The 18,166-nt window shown below is 43.8% G+C and overlaps 1 protein-coding gene across 1 annotated transcript; it reads left to right on the top strand.

The window, feature by feature from the left end:
• The first annotated feature begins 3,144 nt into the window (after window positions 1-3,144).
• On the top strand, window positions 3,145-11,057 carry LOC128310984 (pro-neuregulin-2, membrane-bound isoform-like). Its single transcript, XM_053216393.1, has 3 exons — window positions 3,145-3,326; window positions 5,047-6,054; window positions 6,319-11,057. Exon 3 carries the CDS (start codon window positions 7,595-7,597, stop codon window positions 8,438-8,440), a length of 846 nt encoding a protein of 281 aa, XP_053072368.1. The 5' UTR covers window positions 3,145-3,326; window positions 5,047-6,054; window positions 6,319-7,594; the 3' UTR covers window positions 8,441-11,057.
• Window positions 11,058-18,166: the final 7,109 nt, after the last annotated feature.

Consider the following 18,166-nt stretch of genomic DNA (forward strand, 5'->3'; position numbering starts at 1 on the left):
AAAGGAAAACAGAAGTGACAAAATTGGAAGTGTTCATTATGGAAAGAGATCCACAAAGTAAATAGTTTAATTCCACCTGAGTTGCAAATACCTATTTATTTTCTCTCTATGTGATTGAAGGTGCCACCTATATCCTATCCCTTGCAAGGGAAGGATGATGTTGAGAACTTCCATGGTGAAATAATCAGGAAATTGTCAAATTGTTGAGAACTGAGTGCCAGGATTATACCTTTGGGTCTTACGATTCATAATCTGCTTTTTACTTCCTTCTTTCCTTGATTTGATTGGGGCATATGTCACAGTAAAGGGTTAGAAAAATTTTCTATTACAAATATGACTGTTTAATTTCCTAAAAGTTTTTCAAAAGTTTCTTTATGGGTTGGATTCATCCTTAAAAAAAAAGAGTAGAAATTTTAAGAATATCCACTGATGCCTTTTGGAATAATTAGAAAGAAAGCAAAAATTCTGTTTACTTTTATCACAGAGAACAATGAAGCTCTATAAACAAATTTAACCATTCAATCCCTTCTTTCTTCAACTTTGGCATATTTGTAAATAGCAATAATAGGCTCTACAAAGTGTCGCTATAAATAAATAAAATGCACATTCATTACTCCTAAATATCAGTATATCACAAAGTTTTCAAATCCATTTTTGAGGGAAATGTGTAACTTATGTAGAACATATTTAGGATTTTAAGTAGCATATTTCTGTTGGATGGTTTGTTTTTATGTTATCTATTGATAGTGCTTCATTACTAAGAAGGCATAAGAAAGAAACTTGTGCTCAAGGAAAAGTGATAAAATAAAAATTGTATTTGATCTCAACGACTTGCTTCAATGATCTGCAAAATAATAATGATCCTTCTCTACCACATAGTATAGTGTTATAATATTAGTTAATCATAATGTTAATAATAACAATATTCATCATCTCATTGTCCCCAAGGAGGGTACCAAGGAAGTCATATTAACATCGATCCCTGTATTTCTAGCTCGTTAGCTCCCATGGGTACAATTACAGGATTATAGCTTAATATCCACATTCCCCACTGGCTCTTCCAAGGCTCTTCCAAAGTGTGCTATGGTAATAGCTGGGAATTCCCACGGGGGTGGGAGGGGGCTGCTACACACGTGTGGGAACTAAATCTGCTATTCCGTTCTGTCTTCCTTCTTAAGAGGTGCAATTCCCCCACTTCTCTGGCAAGTACATTCCCCCTGCCGTCTGCTTCTGCTTAGTTTCCTTCAGGACACATGTGTAGTGCTCCTTCTTCCCAGAAATGCAAAGCAGTCTTCCCCCTCACATTACTTTTTCACTTTTTTCACCTGAGTTTTAAAGTGACATGCATGGTGTATGCCTTTAAGCTCTACAATGTTCTTTATTGCAAAGATCATTTCAGCTTCTACTTGTGATTCTGTTCCTCTGAGGAGGAGCCCCTGCTTTGAGCCACTCTGGGTAACACATCCCATTCCATCCTGCTTATCCTGCTTTTCATTCTCCTCCTCCCTGTTTCTTCCCCAGGCCCTCCTTTGTCCTTCAGAAAACACACACACACACACACACACACACACACACACACACACACACCCCAACACAAAAAGCAATACCTCTCTCCCCTCTCCCCCCAAATCATGAACTCATGTGAACACATGGGAGAGATGATGGAACAGACAGGGTTGCCAGCCACAGATAGCGATCATGGGTGGCTCGGTCTAGACGGGCAGTGAAATAGCATAGGTACACACAGTTTGCATTAGGTGACTGGGTTTTAAATGAGTATCTTACAGCCTATTACAGAAAAGCACTTTTAAATGGTCATATATGCCTAATAATGGAATACGCATCCCTGGGAAGTCATGAGCTTCTGACAATAAAGGTATTTAAGTAGACATATAATCAACTTTAAGGCAATTTCCAAAATGTGCCATCTTCATTACTAGGTTGGAAGATTCTTGAGGGCAAGATATCATTTACCCACGTCGTATTTTGCATAAATGAAACTTCTAAAGGAGGTTCATATACACTAAGCTGTTTTAATCCTTGCAAGTGTCCTGTGAAATAAAGCAGACTATGCTTATTTAATAAATAAGAAAAAAGGCTCAGAAGAGTCATGAATTGTCCTAAGGTTACAGGGCTGATAAACAGAAGTGGAATATGACCCCAGGCCAGTTATGTCCCTAAACTTTACATATATTCCCCAATGCAAGTGTCCAAGGAGTGTTTACCTCTTGGTTGCCTCCTGAGAGCTGTTGCTTCAGTGGGGGTATGGACATGAACCTAAATGGGATGTCTGGATTGCCATACCTGACGTAAAGTTCAAAGGTGTCTTAAATCCACCCCCCCCCCCAAAAAAAAGCTATCAGAAAACACTCTTGGTTTCATTCTCTTTTCTTCCCTCTCAGTTGGGCTGAAATACATGAAATCTACAGGATTTTATGTCAGACCAAAGTATGCAAATTAGAGGACTTTCTTCAGAGCTGGCACCTTTCATGTCTATATTCCTGCTTATGCCACGTAGTATTGCTGTTTTAAAATTATGTAATTAAATATATGGGTCGGTGGATGGGCGACAGTATAGAGGTGACTAGGGCACCCTACTGCCGGTGACTCAAAGGCCCAGTTCTTGAAGACTCATATTGCAGCTGGTATTTAATGAAGCCTCCTTAACTTTCTAGCCTCTCTTCAGTAGAGACATTTTGCCACATTGCTTCTCATGGGTGGCTTCCATGGGTCTATAATTCACCGTTTCTTTTGACTTGCTGTTCTCTCAAGCTTATTGTTAATTGTGTCTACATTGTTCTGGACCCTGTTTCTGTTCCAAGACAGGCTGCTAAGCAAGCGAAGCTTCTTTGGGAGGCTGCAAATTCAGGACTTTAGCACCAGAGTATAGTTGTTTCTTGATTTATGGTGGAGGTGTGCACTCTGTGTGCTGTTGGTCAATGATGATAAAGTAGATATCAGTGCCTCTGTGGACTTCCTGCTGCCCCCTTCAATAGCCACCATTTAGAAGTATTTAATCAGGTGGAAAGTGCTGGGGGTCAGTTTGCGACTGCCCTGTGGACTTTCTTTTTGGATTTTCGAAACGAGTAAAACTAGTATTTCACATCTGCCTGCGTAATTTTGTCTGTTATTTCTTTCTTTTTAAAATTTTAAATGTTTATTCATTTTTGACAGAGACAGAGTGCAAGTGGGGGAGAGAGAGAGAGGGAGACAGAGAATCCGAAGCAGGCTCCAGGTTCTGAGTGGCCAGCACAGAACCTGACGCGGAACTTGAACTCACGATCCCCTGAGCTGAAGTCAGATGCTTAACCCACTGAGCCACCCAGGTACCCCTGTATGTTCTTTCTTTAGTTGAGCAGACAAAATATTCCTAGGTAACATGATGACAACTGTTCTGAGTCCTAGTTTTCTTTTGGTTCCAAGTCAAGTCCTCAAGAAGCACACACTTTTACTGTCAATATGTGCTCATCTATGTCTCCTTAACTAGTCAGAATAGATCGCCAAAAGGCATCAGTCTCTAATAACCAAGGAGGTAACTCACATTTTCTCATCTCAAAGTTGAGATGAGAAAAATTCATGGTGGAGGGGACACTGAATATTTGAATACATTGCCTGAGTATGTTTACAGCATTATTATGCTGTGTCTACTGAAGTTTATAAATTTAAAGTTTTGAGCTGTAGTTCGCAAAATGTGGTCTCCCCACCAGCAATATCAGTATCACCTGGAAACTTGTTAGAAATGCAGAATCTTGGGCTTCACCCCAGAACTACTGCATCAGAAACTCTGGGATGGGGCCCAGAAGTCTGCATATTTTCATACACAAGTGATTTGGATGCACACTAACATTTAAGAACACTGGTTTTAGGATGTTGCTGAGAATGAGTTTTTTTCTTTTTTTTTTTTAAACGTTGGTGTGGACAAATTAAATTGTCCCTTTTCTGAGAAGCACTTAAATACACTGAACAATTACTCATACCTTTTTTCTTTAAAAAAAATTTTTTTTAAATGTTTACTTCTGAGAGAGACAGAGCATGATCAGGGGAAGGGCAGAGAGAGAGGGAGACAGAGAATCTGAAGCAGGATCCAGGCTGAGTTGTCAGCACAGAGGCCGATGTGGGGCTCAAACTCATGAACCATGAGCTCATGACCTAAACTGGAGTGGGATGATTAACCCACTGAGCCACCCAGGTGCCCCTATTCGTACTTTTTTTTCAAGCTTATGTTAATCATAGTAGAAATGCCTTTTTCCTTTCATTTTAAAATAAGGACAAAAAAAGAGTAATGTCCCTTCAGTGTATGGGTGCCCTCAAAAATGAGGACTTGGATACCAAAATTGAAATGAAATACATAAGCAAATAATTATTATCACTGAACTGTTCCAAGAAGGCCTACTGTTACACAAAAAAATATCCACAAGAGTTACCCCTTAACACCACTTAGCTGAGAGAGGAGTAGAAGAAAATGTGGGAGTAAGGTAAAGGCTTTTTTAAAAATGCATTTAAAAAAGGCATTTAAAACAAAACTCCAAACATAAGCAGCTTATTTTTAATCACACATAAAATGCTTTGTAAAGTACTAAGAGGGGGGGTCTGTTCAATTTAATGACTGTAAGTCAGTGCTTTAAATTTTTATTGTTGTTTTTATTGCCTGGAGTTCCAACTCCCTGTGACAGCGCTGGGGTAGTATGGGGTAATGTGTGGTAATCACATTACCACCAGTCCATGATTAATCAGCTGACATTTATCGAGTGCTTACTTAATACGTGCCCAAAACCGGGTTAAAATAGGGGAATAGGGAAAACATGACTGTTTTTTAACAAGCTTGCAATCTAGTTGGTGACATGGGAGTAAAACTGAAACATGTGGGCTCAATAAAGGAAGGAGATCAAATGAGGAGGCCTGGGACAGACTGAGAATGAATGCAGGGGGAGCAGTCACCCTGAGTATGTAGTATTTAAGAAAGGCTTCAGAGGACAGGTGGGCCTTAAAGGAAGCTTATTGTCTATGGAGGATTGTTTGCAAAAATGACGATTCTTTTCCTTTCAGTCTCTCTTTGCCCCTTGGCGATGGAAGTTTTCAGCCCCTCACGTTAAGAGAATTTACCCCTGCACTCCTGGGATTTGAACTGGCTTTTAGGGTGGCAGTGACCAGAGGTCAGTTCTGAGCGGAGTCCTCAAGAGGCCTTGCTTGTATGCTAATGGCCACTCTCTTGGAACATGTCCAGCTGCCACGAACAAACCCAGGCTAAGCCTGTTGAAGGAAAGAGACCACATTCTTCAAGAGATGAGCTGTCTCAACTGAGGCCATCTGAGACTAATCAGCCCTCAGCCAAGCCTTCAGGGAGCCCAGCTGAGAACAGAAGGATCCCCCTGCCTGATTCCAAAGTAGCAATCTGCAGAGTCCTGAGCTAAATATACGTATGTTGTTTTAGGCCAACAGATTTTGGAGTCGTTGGTCATACCCCAGTAGATAACTGGTACAAGGTGTGGAAGGTGGAGAGGATGAGAGAAAGTGTGCTAGGCTCAAGTTCCAACTCCCAAAACGCTGCTGAGAGCCAGCAGTGTGTGAGGTCAGGTCAAAGCAAAGTGAAGATGCCGGGTAGGGGACTGGATGTCTGATCACTTTCTTTCAATAAATCGGTGGGAATACCAGCGCTAAAGAGAACATGTACTGGAGGCCAGACCTGCACTATTATGTTGCTACATGGGGATCTTCTCTTGAAGCACACCATCAGGACATGATAGGAATCCCCATAGTTGAAACACACAATGAGCATCGGAACGCTGTCCTTCTAAGCTGGACTTTGAGGGAGTGACAAACTGTTTTCTAGACAACTATATCATGCCAAGGGGGGAGGGAATTATTTGTGGCTTATAATCTATCATTTTTATACAAAATATCTATAACTTAAGCAGCACACATTTGATAAGCTGCTAGAAGCAATTTGTAGAATCCTACAGTAAAGGATATTACGAAGAGTTCTTTTAAAATCTTAGATTCTCACCATGTGGATTTATTGGCCATTGGAGAACAACTTCAACTCAGCTTTACCAGGTCATTGACTATATTTTTCACCTTAAAAAGGCAGAAGAGGAAATATTTTCTTTTAAATGCTGAAAATGTGTTCTCTTTCTGTAAAGTGGTGGGTGTTTGAAAAGAACAGCCCCGGGGGATGGATTCTTGTTTTAAAAATAGCTCAAGTTTGGCGGGACAGGGTAGGGGGCAGAGTGGGGGAGGGGGTGGGAGTAGGGTCAAGTTGGGGAGGGTGGTATTCAGATGGAATATGTAACCTACAGATGTTTGAAATTTCTGTTTCAGCACTCACAGAAGCATCTTTCATTTCATTTTAATCATGTAACAAAACGGACTAGTTGACGAGGAGCCATAAACTTTATACAAAATGGCCTTATTGAGCAACTGTTTTATTCAAACCTGGCTCCTATCAGCAGGATCACACAGGTCATAAGATCATGGGGAACCAAGGATTTCGCCCGACGAAATGGCAAGGGTAATCAAGACTCAAGTGTCACTCAAGGATCCAGGGAAAGAGGCCTCATACCTGAAATGCTCACTGTGGGTGTGCTCGGTGGCAGGACAGCGAGCGTGATATAAAGTTGCTTTAATTGCTGCTGGTCTCCGGTGAACATGTTGCTCCCTTTTGACTCTTAAGTATATAGTTCACCCAAAACTTTTCTGACATGAGGACCCGCATCTCCCGTGTCCCCCTCTTCCTTGCCCGCCCGCCATGCTCCCCCCCCCCCCCTTCCCACCGCGGTCGGGCGTCCTGCGCCGGCTAACAGGTCCCCGATTACTGAAGCGTCACCTCTCGCTCCCCAGTAAATCTCCGCAGCCCACTCGAACTGCAGCCTCTTTGCCGCCCGGCCTCTCATTGCAGCAATCGGGGCGCCCGCGAGGGAGGAGGCGCGCAGGGCAGGCGAGACCGCGGAGGACAAACTCGCGGGCCAGGCTCCGGAATCAGCATGGGGAAGGGAAGTGCGGGCCGAGTTCGCACCACAGGTAAACAGGCTGGCAAGGCGCAGGGCGCTGCCGCCGCCGCGGCCACCCAGCGATTTCCAGGCACGCAACTCCGCCTCCAGGGCTCTCTGCCTCGCGCTCTCGCCCAGCCGCTCGCTCGCAGCCTCAGCAGCCGCCGCAGCATCACTTCACACAAAGGACTGTTACCCGCTGAGCAGCTCCTCCACCTCCACGTCCTCCTCCTGTGACAGCAGCCCCGACAGCAGGGCTCGGGCGCGGCGGCGGCGCCGGGAGGACCTGTCACTCCCAGCAACCGAGGCGGTGGCAGCAGCTTTTTTTTCTTTCCTTTTCTATTTTGCTTTTTTTTTTTTTTTTTTTGCCCTTATACCTCTCGCCTTTCTGTGGTTCCACCCACCTCTCCCTCCCTCCTCCTCTTCCTCCTCCTCCCATAAACAACTCTCCTACACCACCCCCCCCCCAATAAATAAATAAAAGGAGGAGGGTAGGGGGGGAGGAGGAGTGGTGTGGGGGGGGGCAGGAGGAGAGGAAAAGGGAGGCAGCGCGAGAGAGCGAGGCAGAGTCCGAACCGACAGCCAGGAGCCCGCACGCACCTCACACCATGAGATGGCGACGCTCCCCGCGCCGCTCCGGGAGTGCCGGCCCCCGGGCCCCGCGCCCCGGCTCTGCCGCCCGCTCGCCGCCGCCGCTGCTGCCGCTGCTGCTGCTGTGGACCGCGGCCCTGGGGCCGGGGGCGGCCGGCGGCGACGAGGCGGCTCCCGCGGGGGCCTCGGTGTGCTACTCGTCTCCGCCCAGCGTGGGCTCGGTGCAGGAGCTGGCTCAGCGCGCCGCGGTGGTGATCGAGGGAAAGGTGCACCCGCCGCGGCGGCAGCAGGGGGCACTCGACAGGAAGGCGGCGGCGGGCGAGGCAGGGGCGTGGGGAGGCGAGCGCCAGCCGCCAGCCGCCGGCCCGGGAGCGCTGGGGCCGCCCGCCCCGGACCCGCTGCCCACCGCCAACGGGACCGTGCCCTCCTGGCCCAGCGCCCCGGCGCCCGGCGCGGGCGAGCCCGGAGACGAGGAGGCGCCCTATCTGGTGAAGGTGCACCAGGTGTGGGCGGTGAAAGCCGGGGGCTTGAAGAAGGACTCGTTGCTCACCGTGCGCCTGGGGGCCTGGGGCCACCCCGCTTTCCCCTCCTGCGGGAGGCTCAAGGAGGACAGCAGGTACATCTTCTTCATGGAGCCCGATGCCAACAGCAGCAGCCGCGCGCCGGCCGCCTTCCGAGCCTCTTTCCCCCCTCTCGAGACGGGCCGGAACCTCAAGAAGGAGGTCAGCCGGGTGCTGTGCAAGCGGTGCGGTAAGTTCCTCGCCCCTCGGGGCGCGCTCCGGCCGGGCGGGGAGGTCGCGGGCCCGACGGCTGCCCAGCACACGCGGGCTCGGGAGTTGAGTTTCGGGATTGCGGACTCCTAAGTGATTCTCAGAGAAGGTTTCGCGGATTGGATTCCACAGGCAGCGCCTTCTCCAGTTACCTGGATTCTAGGCTTTGCCATTGGTGAGAGTCCAAGTTTGGTCCTCGGTGGGGGCCGCCTGAAACTTTTTAATCCCTTGGGGTTTCCTTCCCGGGTAGCGTGGAAATGGGCCGGCTGCTTTCTTGCGAGTGCGTCGTTGAACTTGGTTAGGAGGTGCTGGTGAGGTATGGGCCGCCGTGTGGGGGCTTTTCCTTTGAAGGAGGAAGGGTGAGTCCGACAGGATTTTCACGCCTTTCCTTCATTTGGAGTCTTGAGTGTGCAGATGGTCAGGGGTTTGTGTCTGTGGGAGCCCTCGCAAGGAAAGGACACAGCGCCGACATGTCTCTAGAAATGGGGCAGAGTTTTTGGCCAACTCCATGTCCAACAGATAGGTGCAGTCTGTACCTCGGGAATAGGTGTTTGTGAGAAATATAAAGTTGTGTGTGTGTGTGGGGGGGTATTTTTGGTGACGTCCTCTCAAGAATTTTCGTTTTTACAATATTTTGGTTTGCAGTGTGTTTTGGCACCTCAGTGAATCAGAACAGATGAGCGTAGTTAAGGAGCTTCACGTGTAGGCCCTGAAGAAGAATTTGGGAAGCCAAGTTTAGCAATCGATTTCCCAGACCTTTTTCCCCCATTTTCCCGTTGGAAAGTATTGTTTTCCGGTCTCCTTCATATGATCAGGTCTGAGAAATTAACCGATAATCTGATTACATTTCTGAGGTAGTGTTGCATTTATGCCATTCACAAAATAATTTCTAGGTTGGAAATATCTGTATAATTTTCTGATTACCATACAATCACTAAAGCGTAGCAGGGTATCTTCTCAAACCATAAATTAACATGATTACACATCGCAGATTCTAACATGCACAGTAGCTTTTTCCCTGTGTCTTTATGTATCTGCCTAATAGATGGTTGGGTTAATTGAATTTTTACAAAAGTCAGCACCATGCCAGGCTCAGTCTGCCTGCGATGCAAACTAAGTCAGTTCTCTTAAATTTGTATCTGATGATAGCCAATTACTTAAATTTCTGGTTGGCATTTGTGGTGCTTATATCTTGCAGTTAATTAATACCTAACAATTTGGTTTTAATGACAGGAAAGAGCCTTGCTCATCCACCATTTCCCTATTTTAACAATGCACTTTGTGTGCCAGACCTGCTAAGATTGCACCACTCTGTGGACAGAAGCTGTTCTCAGACAGTGGTGCTGAAGAAAGCTGAGTGACGTTGGGATTCCCCGGGTCTGGCTGATAGATGTCACTGTAAAACATGGGAAACGCTCTGCTGGGAGCTGTCTTATTAGGGAACACAAAAGCTCAACACCATTGTACTGCAGTATATGTTACTCTGCTCTAGAATCTGAAACAAAACCTTTTAAGCCACACCATTGTCCAATTTTCACGTGCTTTATTCTATGTAATTCAGAAAGGATTTTGCATTTACCCCAAATCACGAGTTGTGAATCATTTACTCTACATGGTGGAAATTGATATAAAAGGGATCGTAGTTGGCAGTGATGCCTAGGATTGGGGGTGTGTTACTGGATTAGCAATGGTGTTTTGTGTTTTGACTAGAAATAAACGTCAGACTTCAGGGATAAAGTTCTTCCAAGCATCCCGAGGATGTTTAGAAATGGAATATTCATGTTGTCTGGAGAAATACCGTTCTGTTTTTGTGCTTCTAAGGGGGAAGACCTTCGGGAAGGTAGTTTTCCTCTTTTGTTTGTCAAAGGAATTACATAGGAAATTGTGTCATGCGAAGCAAAGCAGGTTTTTAAAATGAACTGGAAATCTCCCTGTGTATAATGGAGTAGATTAAGAAATCATGAAGTTACAGCTCCAGGTTTGTGTAATTATTGTGTGTGGTGATTTTAGTGTCAGGTACTTCGAGGTTGTGGCTGTTGCATGAAACCTTAACTAACAGGTTTAGCTAAAGCCTGACGGGAATTATGCTAAAAGTTTCTCTTGTGTTTTTATCAACGTGGTAGTTATTGTACTATTGTGAGATAAAAGTAAATACTATGAGCTATTTTATTTTAGAGAATGTAAACTGGGGAAATCCATACTGGAATATTGGGTTTAAAAGTGTGTGAGTGTGTGAAAACTTGGGAGTTCACCCCGTTGGGTGGTTTCTGTTAACAGTGTCATTCAGAACTTACCAGGCAAAGGAACACCAGCTGGAAAAAAAAAAAAAAAGACACTTACAGAGAGAAGAGGGGCTGATTTGTCCTGGTTGAGCTGGTTCTGTGTGCTTCTGGTGAGAAGATTTCAGGGAGAGTGATGGAGCAGGGGTTCTTATCTAACCACATGAAGCTGCCCTGGGGGCGTGACGGTTGTGTTGCTGCCTGAGCCATGATGCCAGGCTGGAGAGGGAATATGGCAAAGTCATTTTGTGATATCATATCCCGGGGAACAGTTTCCAGCTCATGTGCTCAGCTGCAGTGTTGTTTCCTACAAGTTGCTTACTAGTGTAGAAACCACACATGCAACAGATTAGCTTTAGGGTTGAGCTGATAGAAGTCTCCCCTGAATTTTTTTTTCTTTTTTCTTTTTTACCCATCTGAGATAAACTCCTGAGCAGTGTCTGTATAAGAAGTTCTTTTCTTGAAAGACGGGTCTTAGTGTATTTTAGAAGACAACACGGAATCTCATAGCTTGTTTGCTTTGCATTTGAAGTTTGTATAAATTACATACACTTCTTGTAGTTGCTTAAACACTTCCCAGTCTTTGCTTTTTCTCTTGCTCACCGAACAAGCTAAGAAATATTATTAGGTTTTATATTAATTGGAATGCAAAATAATTTGCTGTTCATTTAAATTTCTGTTATTCAAACAAATCATCATGTGACGCACTACGATTTTAGTTTTCAAGGCATTGCAGTGATTCTAGGCAGAAAATGATGTCCAAAATACTGATGTTGAATAACATCTATGGATGTTATTGGGGCATGCAAGATTTGTGCATCATCATCTTATACTCCAATGTAGATATTCGGTCTATGCTGTAATACTGGAATATATTGATAACATAAGCGGGTTTATCACATATTTATGATAAATGGCGTTTGCTTTTTCTAATATCCTCAATAACTATTTAATAAAGTGAGCTGACCTTATGGTGTTACGAAAATGACAAACGCTGCAGGGAATCTCCAGCCACCACTGAAGAAGATAATTCTTAATAAAAGCTATATTAAGTAAGTAACAGTAGGAACAGATACAGCTTGACTGCTTGTATTTCATAAATATACATGTAAGTTTAATTTCCCGAATATTTTTGACTGCTGTCAGCTATATAAATCTTACTGTTAAAAATCTATACCTAAAACACTTTTCTGTTGAGTAGACAAACTGTATATATATTTATGTTTATGATAAAAAAAATGAGCCCAAGATTGGTCATTTGGAAAAACAGTTCCTTGGAATAATAATGTCTTAAAAAGAGAATGTAAACATCTGAAGTAGGATATTTTACAAGCACTAGGGGGTAGTTCCCCTTCATTGCAGGAGATCTGTAAGTCCTTGGGGTCTAGGAAAAGTTGTACCATAGGTCTTGATGTATTAGGTAAGACTGGGAAGCTTACACAGCACTGAGGGGGCGGCACACTGCACCGTCCTTCCACTGGCCTGTATATTTCTAGCAAATGAGAGCAAAAGACGTGATTGGGCAGGTTAGTGCCCTTGTCAGATGTAATCTATTCATTGTTCCGGGAATCTTCTTTGCTTCAGGGCCTGTTTTCTTCTTGTTATCTTTTTCTTAATTATAAACATAACCTCTTTCAATATGTATTTTTAAATTTCAGTGACAATTTATGAATTAACCAGATGTCCAAAGACCTTTCAACTCTCATCTGCCCTTAGTACTTAGTAATACTTAGGTTTTTGGTTTGGTTGTCTTTGATATGCTTAAATGTTTTGAAAAGCATATCTGTACAGATAGGTCTTAGTGAATATTTTGATTAGCCTTATATAAATGAATGATAATGAAAACAAAAAGCATATGATAAAAAATGGTGGTAGGGTTCATTAACCATTACATTCATTGAAAGTAAAGAATGAAAAGTATATAATGAAAACAGAAGGTAAAAAATTAGGGTTCCTGTGACTCATGTAGTTTGTTGCCAAAAGCAATAGCGTAACATGCCTTAGTCAAAGTTTTCATGAGAAAGTGAGGACTCATTTTGAACGTTCATATTCTTAAATAACAGAAATGACCTTTGTGGACAGTTTCTCATCCATATAGGAATGCTCTGAACGTGTGCATGCACGTGTTACTCTGTGCTCTTATGTTATCATAAAACTTAAGTTAAAATTAAAGTAACATTATGAGCGATCATATGACCTAGCCACTCCCCCAAATATCAGTCACTTTGTACCACGGAACAACTGATGAGTGATACATTCTGCCGTACTTTTAAATCTGAAGTTGAGTTATTTGAGAATTTACAGAATACAGACTTCAGTCTCTTACTCATTTGAGGTAAGTGCTAGTTGAGAGGTTGTGTTTTCATATTGTTTAGTGCCATGGTGTGCTTGAAGCAAGCCTCTTTCTGAAGGCTTGCCTCCTGGCTCTCTGTCCCCAAATGATCCTTACAGGTTAAAGTAGATAAAATAAAAGAAATTTTGGTGAAGTTGAAGGCTTGAAATGGGTTGACTCATCTCTGTTTGGCATAGATCCAATGTTTAGGGGAAAAAAAATTTCCCCACGTTAGATTTGCCATCAAGGAATCCTACAGAGAGATACATAGATGGTAATTTACACTATTTTTTGGTCTTTAAGAGAACCAGGATATTTTTCCTTATCGAAAGCAGTTTCCTTGCAAACTATGTCCTAACCTGAGTTCTCCCCATTAGGACCTAGTAAAATTTTTAATCTTGCTTTTCATAATAACCAAACAAACAAATAGAAATTTAGTTTACCCACAGCTTGGATGATACATGGGAGACCGTCCTACTAGGTCTTACCTCAGACTCCATATGTATATTCCCTTCCTCTCTTTGCTGTGTGAGGAAACTGCAAAGGAAGGCTTTAGGTAAACAATGAGGCTTATGAGTGGATCCTAGTCTGCGAGAAACTGAAGTATAGGACTGCTGTTCATCATTACAATGATTAGCCTTCTCTTGACACCTCGGACTTCCGCTGTCTAGGTCCAAATATGTCAGAAAATGGAGATCTTAGAGCACAATACTGTGAATGTAGATGGTCCTTCCGAGTCTGATAGGCTCATCGTCTATCTCATGAGGGCACAGATGGTAATCTGCCTTGTATCTCAATTTCAGAAGTTTTTCTCCCAAAGCCCAAGGCTCTGGCTTTGGATATCTGCCCCACTGTGCTGGAAGAAAACAGCTCAGAGTGGTGCATGATTCCGGAGCTGGTAGCCAGATTTAGGAGGTAATGCTGGGCCAAGACAACCTGGAGGAGGGAATTGTTTCTTTTCTCTTTGCTCTGCCAAAATATGTGAGCTGAGCTGAGCCCAGCACAAGGGGACATTCTTGACAAGGGCACTCGAGTCTTGGTAGTGGGCACATCTGGGAGCTCAGGACATGGAGGGGGCGTGATAAGAGACGTGAGGCATTGTATGCTTTGCTAAATTTGGAAAGCTCACAGCAGTAATACTATCATCCCAAGTGTTTGTCTCTAGCCTGGGAATTGCCATTGAGGCAAAGAAAGCTAAAAAATTGAGGGGCTGACTAAAACCATGTGGTCATAACTGCCACTCAGTTGAGTTTGTATCTTTTTCCCCTCTTTGATAGACACATACTGCTTGGTGGTTCTGTGTAGATTAAATACCTGTTAAATAATTAAATGAATACATGACGGAAGCACCCCAGCTTGTTGGGTAGTAGCAATCGTTGTTCAAGGTTAAATTTTGAGAGAAGCGTTTTTGTTTTGCTTTTGCTTTTTGTTTTTGTTTTTTCCTTTTCTTTCAGGTCTCTTATTTGGTGAGCTGCATATTCAGAGGAAATAGCAATTAGAGCTATATCCTACCAAGACACCATTGCTTCCTCTCACCACCCAGGGCCCACCTCTGCATCAACTTTTGGGCTTCAGAAAAAGGCTGTTTAATCTCGTAAACTTTTCCCTCTCAATTATTTCTTGATAATATTTATTCTGTGTGGCCTATAGCTCAAGCTGGGTAAAAATGCCCTGCATTGTAAAGACTTAGAAGCACAGAAGAGATTTTTGAATAGTTAGTGTTTTGAGCCAACCCACTCCCACATCATTCCAACTCATTTTGGGTACTAAATCTCAGTACTCAGAAATTGTATGTTCTTCCTTGATCTCCCCCAACAGGTGTTTAACCATCTGAGCAATAGAAGTTCAGTTCTTGTAACTGAAGATGGAAAGGCGCTGCTTATATCCCTAAGAAGCAATAAAAAAGAGATGACTTTCTTTTCACTGCCCCCCCCCCCCCCGCCTTGTTTTTGACATCTCGTCAGCTCTTGGACAGACTGCAGGTGGGAGGGCACATATCCACTTGGGCTTAGATGAATAATGAGATCCTTTTCCGTCACTGTCTCTGTTGGCCCTGGAGACACCATGGGCCATGATGTGTTATCAGTGAAGCCGCAGATGCAGTGGCAGCATTTTCCTCCACTGCAGGGAGCATCCTGGCCGCACCTCTGCACAGTTCATGGCAGCTATCTACTGAGGAGAAGGATGGCTGTGTTTGCTTCCAATAGAATTTGTCATTAGACTTCGCCCTTGGGAGGTGATCCTGGCAGTCAAGGCTCTTTGGGGACTGCCAGGGTGGAGATGTTCTGCTGAGTGGGGGTGCTCTTTGTCATGTCATCAGCACAGAAGGGCCACAGCTTTGAAATTTCACAGGCTCTTCTTTGCCAGCCTGGACACCTCTGAGATGCAGTTTCTTCCGTTGTCTTCTTTCCCGTCCACTGAGATTGCTCACCCCTGTTCTCAGGATCACTAGCAACTTTTCTTTCACTGGAGCAGGAATTTTATGAAAAATGCTAGCATTTTGGACTGTAGTCTAATTCTGGTGAGTGTTCCCACCCCCCCCCCAATTGTAGTAACGTAGAATTTACCACCTTAACCGTTTTTAAGTTCAGTTGCATTAGGTATTGACATTGTTGGGCAACCATTACCACCACCTATCTCTTGTCATGTTATCTTCCCCGACCAAAACTCCATACCCATTAAATAATAACTCTCTATTCCCTTCTCCTCCAACCCCTGCCAGCTACCATTCCAATTTCTGTCTCCGTGAATTTGATTATTCTAGGTACCTCATAAGAGTGGAATCCTACAGTTTTTGCATCTTTGTGACTGGCTTGTTTTATTTGGCATAACGTCGGTAAGGTTCATCTGTGTTTTAATGGGTCAGAGTGTCATTGCTTTTTAAGGCTGAATATTCCATTGCACATATAGATCACATTTTGTTTATCCATTCATTTGTCAGTGGACATTCAAGTTGCTTCTACCTTTTGGCTATTGGGAATAAAGCTTCTATGAACGTACAAGTATCTGCTCAAGACCTGGTTTTCCTTTCTTTTGGGCGTGTGCCGGCAGTGGAATTGCTGGATTATGGTAAGTCTAGGTTTCTTTCTTCCTTTCTTTCTTTTTTTTTTGAGGAACTACTGTACCATTTTCCACAGTAGCTACACCATTGCCCTTTCCCACACAGGGTTCTGATTTCTCCATGTTCTAACATGTTTCATTTTTTTATGGTTTGATAACAGCCAACCTAATGGGTGTGAAGTGGTGGGGAACAGTTTTTATATTGTTTTCTGTTCCGTGTTCATGCCTCTAATTATTACACTGTCATTAATAAGAAACGAAAGTGCTCAGAAAACAGGTGTTTATTTGTTCAACTCTTAATTTACCCAGCATTTAGGTTCCTGAATTGCAGCCACCCAGTAACTAAATTACAGCAGATAATGGCTTAGTAAAAACCAATACAAGAATTAAACAGTAGACTTGGCCAAGGGTGCCTGCGTGGCTCGGTTAAGCGTCTGACTTCAGCTCAGGTCGTGATCTCACAGCTCGTGAGTTCAAGCCCCGTGTCCAGCTCTGTGCTGACAGCTCAGAGCCTGGAGCCTGCTTTGGATTCTGTGTCTCCCTCTCTCTCTGCCCCTTCCCCACTTGCTCTGTCTCTCTCAAATAAATAAAAACATTAATAAAATAAAAAAAAAAAGTAGACTTGGCCTTTGGTCACCATAAGAATATTGTATTTTTCTTCATATACTATCAACATGGTCTAGAAAGGTGGCTTATCATCTTTGGATGAGTATCAGAATCTTTGATTTTAATCATTCATTAAATTTACATACTCTCCCCCCACCGCCACCATTTCCTTGCCTCTGTTCTGTCCACTGCTCCAGATTGCCTTCTGTTAAACACTGCACTGGAGGATGAGTATTTCTAAAATTTTTTTCTAACCTTTATTTATGAGAGAAAGAGGGAGAGAGCATGAGCAGGGGAGGGGTAGAGAGAGAGGGAGACACAGAATCCAAAACCGGTTCCAGGCTGTGAGCTGTCAGCATATAGCTCGATGTGGGGCTCAAACACATGAACCACAAGATCATGACCTGAGCTGAAGTCAGATGCTTAACTGACTGAACCACCGAAGCTCTCTGGACAGTGAGTATTTCTAAAGTACTCCTTTTATTGGACCTCTCTTTGCTCAGAAACTTTCAGTGGATCCACTATAGTTAACTTTAGATGCTGGTATTTCCTGTCTTCCTTACTTCAGACCAAGCCTAATCTTTTTCAGTTTTACTGTATAAATGTTTTTATCCAGTCTAATTGCTCCATGAACAGGCCACACACTTTCCCACTGCTGTTTTTACATAGGCCATTTCTTCTGCCTGGATCTGTGTCTTCCCTCATTTCTGCCTGTGGATATTCTGTCTCCTTTAAGGGACAGGTCATATCCTACTGCCTCTATGACAGTCCCAGTAATGATCCTGTCAGAAACACTCACTGTAGTCTTTGGACACAGAGCACCTTTCCACTGCAAGCTTTATGCATGGTGCCATCGCAAATTTCCCTTATGTTATTGTTGTTACAAAAAAATGGATGTAGTTAACAATTTTTCTGTGTGTAGTCTTGCCTCACCAGTTAGACCACAGTATCTGTGAGTAGACCCTAGGGGATGGGGGTGGTGGGGAGGGAAGTCCTCAGCTTATTCACAACTGAAAAGTGCCTGGCCTCAGAGTCAGGAACACTGTTTTTCACTTCCAGCTTTGTAGTTTAGTACCTGTGTGCTATGTGTAAGTAACATTCCCTCCTTGGGTCTCAGCTCCCTAGTATGCAGAGTGGGAGGGAAGAACCATGTTCTTCATGGTTCAAAGTGCATCTAGTCCTTGTTCAGAAATGACCCAACAGGGGCCTGGGTGGCTTGGTTTGTTAAGTGTCCGACTTCGGCTCAGGTCATGATCTCACAGTTGGTGGGTTCAAGCCCTGCATCGGGCTCTGTGCTGACAGCTCAGAGCCCGGAGCCTGCTTCAAATTGTGTGTCTTCCTCGCTGTCTGCCCCTCCCTTGCTTGTACTCTGTCTCTGTCTCTCAAAAAGTGAAAAAAAAAAAACTGTTAAAAAAATTATTAAGAAAAGAAATGAACCAACATACCACTTCTGCTACTGACCCTGGAGCTTTTCTCCTCCTCTCCTCTCATGTTTTGCATTGTTCCAAGGAGTCTAATCCTGGAAAAACGATTGTGAAACAT

The sequence above is a fragment of the Acinonyx jubatus genome, chromosome B1 (genome assembly GCF_027475565.1).
Source record: "Acinonyx jubatus isolate Ajub_Pintada_27869175 chromosome B1, VMU_Ajub_asm_v1.0, whole genome shotgun sequence".
Taxonomy (NCBI): Eukaryota; Metazoa; Chordata; class Mammalia; order Carnivora; family Felidae; genus Acinonyx; species Acinonyx jubatus.

Bases quoted from the DNA above. Each gene is read 5' to 3' on its own strand.
- LOC128310984 (XM_053216393.1), top strand. From the start codon at position 7,595: ATGAGATGGCGACGCTCCCCGCGCCGCTCCGGGAGTGCCGGCCCCCGG.